General features: G+C 34.7%; 1 protein-coding gene across 1 annotated transcript; it reads left to right on the top strand.

Annotated features, from left to right (window-relative positions):
* The first annotated feature begins 692 nt into the window (after positions 1-692).
* LOC149142652 (F-box protein SNE-like) lies at positions 693-1,559 on the top strand. Its single transcript, XM_089452884.1, has one exon. The coding sequence runs from the start codon at positions 950-952 to the stop codon at positions 1,376-1,378; it is 429 nt and encodes a 142-aa protein (XP_089309010.1). The 5' UTR covers positions 693-949; the 3' UTR covers positions 1,379-1,559.
* Positions 1,560-7,058: the final 5,499 nt, after the last annotated feature.

Here is a 7,058-nt window from a genome sequence, read left to right as displayed (position 1 = left end):
TCAAATCAAAATTCTTTAATTAACAATGACTTGGAATGTCTCGCTATATCTCATCATTAAGTTCTCCTTTGCCATTCTAAATCTTCGAGAAAAAGCCACTTAATCGGGATAGCCTTACCTTTTTCGAGACAAGGAACATGGTTTGATCGGCCATGGAAATGTTGACCAACGCGTTTAGCTTTTCTAGGGTTGTTATATAATTTTAAAACGCGATTGAAGTGAAGTGTAAAGGCATTATGATGAGTATCAATCAATCTATATTTCAAATTTTTTAACAAAAGATGATAGTCACCATCGCAGTTTTGATGAGAAGAGGAATATTCAGTGGAAACGTCTTTTCATCTTCAAAGGGTTTAGGTAGTATGATGAGTATCAATCACTGTATAATCACCATCTTGACTTTGACATGGCCACTAATATTCACGAGAAACATATTTTCTTCAAAGGGTTTAGATAGAATACAGATTGATTATTATTAATTAAATTATTATTCTAACCATGCAAAACAGAAAAATCGGCAACATGTTGGAGACCACTTCTATTATTAAATGGTCGAGACGTTGATTTCCACAATTTCCTGACTCTTATGATAAGATTGAATGGTAGGGGCCCCTCTAATTTCAACTCTTCTTCTCTATGCCTCCAAATAAATTACTGTTAAGGCTCTTACTTTTCGCAACTGGTCGTGTCCTCATACTGCAAGCTAAATTAATGTGCTGCGACTTGCCTGCTGGTTTCTTATTAAAATCCCTCCACCAATATTAATGGGATTTGTAGGGTTATATTTTAAGATTCCTTCGGCTGGACTTGACCGCATTCAAAATCCAGCCCCTAGTTCCAACTTCCTTACTTTCCATTCCCGCTATACTCTCTGATTCCACAGTCAAAGTTTATTAATTATAAGTAGTGTTTGAAATCCTTGATATTTTGTTATTTGCAATCAGAGCGGATGGATTCATCGGACTTATGGTGCCCGCTGCAGTACAACGAAGATATTGTGGTGGAGGTGTTGAGGCATCTGGATGCCAAGTCCCTGGCCATGGCGGGCTGTGTGAACAGGCAGTGGAAACGTGCTGTGGAGACGGAGAGCCTGTGGGAGGGGGTTTGCAGAAAGCAGTGGCCTGCAGCTGGTGAGTCGCAGAATATGAGATCCGTGGTGATAGCGCTGGGAGGATATCGGCGCTTCTTCTTTGTGTGTTTACGCCCACTTCTTTATCGTTCTCTTCCCACCAGGCCCTGCAGCAATGATGGGGTCATCCCACTCTCGCTTTCTCTCTTCTCCATGGATTGCTACGAGCGCCTCGGCAGAAACAAAGGCTACCTAGGCGACGATGAACCCTGCATAACCCCTGTTAGCCACCACATGATGGAAATTTGATACCGCTCAGTATTGAAAAACCTCCTGTAATTTTTCATGCCTCGAAAAACAACTTCCATTTTCATCAGTTTTTTACTTTCCCATCTTTCATTTTCTAATCTTTATGAATCTGATTTCTTCACTTCTGTGATCTGTAATTTTGGATGTAGATACTTATTTCAGATATACGCTATTTACACAGTTTGGCTTTGTAATTTGGTTATTTTCACTGATGTGTATATGATTCACGATATTTTTTAATATTTAGATTTTAGTAAATATAACAATTCAAACTGTGTCCGGAAGGTTGACGATTTGGTGGTTGTCTGGTTCACCGTGGAATCTGTGAATTACATTTTGATTTGTAAAGAATCGTGTTATGCTCCCTATGTAGCAGCACAAATCGTGGAAGAACATGTTCGTGAAATGATCCACGAATTATTCCACTCGCTTTTAATGGGCCCATAATAATTGAGTAATTCCAGTATAACTACTTCGTGTGGTGGTGTTTCCACGTGAATTCAGCTTAATGTTACTAGGGGCAGAATTCTGTACTTTAACTCCTTTATGGTTCTATGTTTGGTTCTTTCAAGTATAGGTTTTTTATTTTTTTACCAATAATATTATAAATTGAAATTTAAGAGGTGTAGATTAGTTTGTTTATTGGTTGTTTTGTCTCCACTCAGTTATATGTTCAAATTTCAATAGCTGCTCAGGAGTGAAGCCATTTTGGGTATTAAACTTATCAAGGGGATCTTAAATTAAAGGTATTGTTATAATTTTAAAATTGAGTGGTAGAATGGGTATAACTACCCACAATTTTTTTTTCTTAAATTGAAGGTAAGCCATTTTTGGGAGTTAAACTTACCAAGCTATATCCAAGCTCTAGGGAGCCTTGGTAGCCTTGGTATCATGGGTGGATTGGCCTTCTTCTAACTCAAACAATTTTTTTTTTATTAAATTAAAGATATTGTTGTAATTTTAAATTTGAGTGATAGATTGGGCATAATTACCAAAAAAAAAAAAAACTTAAATTGGAGATATTGTTGTAATTTTAATTTTGAGTGGTAGATTCCACATAATTTAAGTGGATAGGTCTTCTTGCAACCAATAAGTAGGCTGGCCTCTACCTAGACTCTCTTTAACTACCAAAAAATAATTAACATATTAAATTGAAAGTATTGTCAAAAAAAAATTAATATCTTAAATTTAAAATATTGTAAAAAAAAATTAATATCTTAAATTGAAAATATTGTTGTAATTTTAAATTTGAGCGTTAAATTCTCCATCATTTATATCTTAAATTGAATTGAAAATATTATTGTAATTTTAAAATTTAATGTAGATTCTACATAATTTAAATCTACTCAAAGTTTTGACCATTTTTAAAATATATATATAATTTAAATAATAGAAATTTATATTATTAAATTTAAAAAAAAAATGAAAAACATAAAATAACTAAACCAAGTATTTCAATATAATAATTTTTATATTTTTTTAACTATATGATGCAAAAATTGTTTATCAAAATTAATCTTATTGAGTGATCTCTTTTGATTATAAATAAATATAGGCATTAGAAGCTAGGCTACAGAAGCTAGGCTACACGTTTTTGACAATCTGATTATTTAATTTTTTGACAATTTGATTATTTAATTTGTTAATTGAGAATAATTAAGTAGAATGATCCATTTTGGATTACATAGTTTGTTATTTATATTTATTTATATATATATATATATATATAAAATTGTAGTTGTAATTGTAATATGTATATATAATTGTTAACAATTGTTTTTAGTGAGATTTTTTGGAAGTTTTTTTGGTGGGTTTTTCCCGACCAATTTTCTAAATCCCAACAAAATTTGATTAAAATCACAAGTTTGATGGGTATTCCTTGCGCAATTGAAGTGGCTTGGGGTTTTTCATGTTGCTGAATCCATATATATAGTCAAAAACCTAGTTTAAATAACACCAATCAAGATTTCTCCTCAAATTTTTCCACTGAATTCCGGCACCATGAAGTAAAGGTATTGATTCCAGTACTTTTATTGATTTGAGGTTAAGTAAGTGAATATTTTATTTACGGGTATTATGTTTAATAATTATTGTGGGTGATTTATAAATTATTATTTTATAGTATATTGTAGTTATCATAGTGAATTTCAAATAAGATACATATGAACAATTTTATGCTTAATAAAAGATTTAGTCGTATCTTCTAATATTTCATTCTGAGTTAGTGACATATCTTTGAGGGTTTTTTAGTGACATGATAGATTGGAGAAAGGATTACACCATCGATGAACTAGAAGTGGGGTTCTTGTTTATTTTGTAACTATGGCTAGTCTTCAGAATGCACATTTGGTCACTTGAGGTAATTGTTTTTATCATTCTAAAACATATTTGAAGATGAAAATTTGAATTTTTGAAATTTAAATTTTGGCTCCAAAAGTGACAAGTCAACTTCCCTCCAAGTCAAGTCATCCCTACCCAAGAGAGATATCCATTCATACAAGATATACTACTATATAAAGGTAGATCAACCTCCTCCATCTGGGCATTCACATTCTCTCACACAAGATAATTTTTGGGCAAGCAAGTGAAAGACAAGACGGACAAAGTAGGATGAAGAAGGAGGATGAAATCTCTCTTCTCTCTCTCCCCCATTTTTTTGTCTCTGCGACAAAAACCCTCTAAAATTTTACTTAAGTCAATTTTGGAGCATACATCAACTATCATTTCAATCCCCTTACTATCATCATGTTGTTTGATTTTTTACTTGTGTGTTTTCTTCTAGTGTTGCATCCTCGTAAGTCAATTTTTCCTAAGTGTCATCACGTAATATTTAGAAGCACTTAGGTTATCTAGTCTATGGTTAGGTGAACTTGTGACTTATCTGGACTTAGAAACTTTCCCTATCACCATGCACACACTTGGAAAAACACTTAAAAGCATATAAAATGAAAAAAAAAGAAAGAAAATCAACTTTAAATGAAAAAACACACTCCAGTTTGGTGAAGACATGTTCTTGAGTTGAGCATGAGTTAAGCACACTCGTCTGAGGTAAAGAAGTGCACCCTCCTTAAGCATAGTCCTTCATGTCGAGCAAGTGCACCCTACCAAAGCACACTCCTTCATATTGAAGACATGTGCTCTTCGTGGATGCATGCATGAGCATCTTGTTGCATGTGGGCGCATTCCTAAAAATTATGAGCCCACTTAAATTTCCTTAACTAATCCTTTCACTCATCGACAAGTGGAGATCACTCATGAATTAGTTTTGCATGTAAATTCTTTTAGATCAGCCTAGTTAATCATTCATTTTCATAATCATTCTCATCTAAGTTGAGTGCATAACTGTGGATCAAGAAACTCTTCATCAACCATCATTACAGGTAATTATAGTATGTCAAATATTTTCATTTCCTTTCATGATTTCACTTTCATTCTTGTTTTTATTATTGTCATTTCTTTGTTTTTCAGTTTGATTGTTGGTGTTTCTGTTCAATCTTCATTTTGCAATTGTTTATTTGTTGTGGCATGCAGAAACTCTTCACATTCTTCAACCCTTTATATTCCACCATGAATGCAAGAAAATCTATATAGCTTGTAGATCCTTATTCTCCTCATTTTTATCATGAAACCTTAATGTTAAACTTGTTTTCGAGCTTCCAATAGATAGAGTGTGCTTCTAGAACTCGAAGTCTGATTAGCCTTGAAAACTTCCCAAAACAACAAAGTTTTCCTCTTGAGTACACTTCTTCACCATGAAGAACTACACCCTCCCTTGAGTGCATGAGTGCACCACGAAGATTTGAAGCACTTTCCTTCATCCCTTCAGCATACACCAGTGTGCCCTCCTTGCTTTTGAGAGAATGAGTGCATTGTGAAGGCCCAAAGGCATGTGAACGTGTTCCTTCGTCCCTTTAGAGTGTGCTAGTTCACCCTCTTTATCCCCTTGAGTGCATGAGTGCATTGTGAAGGATTGAAAGAAAAACAAATCACCTCTTTAACCCTTTGGAGTGTGCTAGTGCACCCTGGATGGTTTTCTTCACTTTCTTAAGTGCATGAGCACACTACAAAGCTTTGAATGACCCTTGAACTTCCTTCATGCTTTGAAAGTGCTCCCTATTTGTTTGCATGCCTATTTCCTTATGCATGCAAGTGATTTTATGTTGTTGTTAATATATTTTCATCATCAATTACCTTTGATGGCTCTTTGTACATGATTTACAAGTATTGCTACATAGTTAGGTTTCTTTATGCTAATCTTGTCGTTATGAATGTGCTTCCAAAATCATGTGTTCATGCTACAAGTATTGTGACCCTGTCATCATATGTTGGAGTCCTGCCTCCCCATAAAGTGGCCTCCAAAGAAGTCTTAGAAGCAAGCACTGAGGAACCTGTTGAAGTGACCAATTCAACCATTCACATTTATGTAGACACACAATCCTTGATTAATAAGACTATAGAGGTAACATGGAGTAAGATGTGAAACACATTCATGTAGAAACGTTATATTGAGAACTTGGAGGACCTAGAAGTGTACATAAATATCAAGAGGTCTATAATTCATAGGACTACATGCATATTCCCCACCATCCCATGTACAAAATTGATTGAGTGGATCATTACACACATGGATGACTCTTATCTTGTGCTTCGCAGTGAGAGTGGAAATCAGCTCGCCACTTATTATGGAGAAGACATGCAAATGTACTACAAGATGCTTAGGCCCAAAAAAAATATGCAAATAATGTCTTCTACACCAAATGGGCTGACCTCAACAAGTGACATTATTAGATCCTCGTGTCAAGATCCTACTAAGTTTCACCATCGCCCATCTGCAGTTTATTCAACTAAGATCCTTAGAGATTTATATCAGTATCTGATAGCCATGTGTTGTCGGTTGCATGGGCAGAAGAATGTTGAGGTGTTTGAAGAAAAATTGATATATATGCTCAATATGGTGGTAACCCATGGAAGAGTCTTCAATTGGTAAAATATACTGTCATTTTAGTTGCAATGTCATGTGGGTTAGGAAAAAATACCTCCGAGAGCAAACCAAGAACTGAAATTCTACATGTCTACATCTCTTTTAGAAGGAATCTATGCATAATATGTGTTCTCAGGAATGTACTGGAAGTAGACCCTTGAGAAAAAGTTCCTATTTTACTTTCACTACATTGTGTTATCAGAATAAAGCTTCAAAGGTGCATATGATAGATTGGTCGAGCACTTCTTTGCATCTATCTTTCATATGATATTTGAGATCAATCCTCCCTACAAATTGATCAGGTAAAGGATTCTCCATGGGATATCGTGGATTGGTTTGTAGCGCCTGAGGGGACATACATAAGATGTTTTAGCTATCAAATATCCCCTCATATCATGCCAAGGTATGTGACCAATAAGGTGGTCATGAAAGAAGTAGAAAATCAGTTGGACAAGGGATTGCTAGGAGCTCTTCATAGGAGGAGAAAGCCCCTTGGCCCACCTTCTCATTGAGTATTAGATTATATGTTTTGAAGAGACACAAGGTGAGAGTAGCATAAATACAAGAGTTGTAAAACTTGCACTAGGAGAGTGTGTAGGCAACATTGTGAAAGGATCGGTCATAATACGAGGTATTAGTCAATATCTATAGTAGTAGATGAGAAGATATAGAACTAATACAATGCAAACACGAAGGAAC

This window comes from Pinus tabuliformis, chromosome X (genome assembly GCF_031772625.1).
Source record: "Pinus tabuliformis cultivar Carrire ecotype Pingquan chromosome X, CPIR1, whole genome shotgun sequence".
Classification (NCBI taxonomy): domain Eukaryota; kingdom Viridiplantae; phylum Streptophyta; class Pinopsida; order Pinales; family Pinaceae; genus Pinus; species Pinus tabuliformis.
The sequence above is the reverse complement of the archived record's forward strand: the minus strand, read 5'-3'. Positions and strand labels throughout refer to the sequence as shown.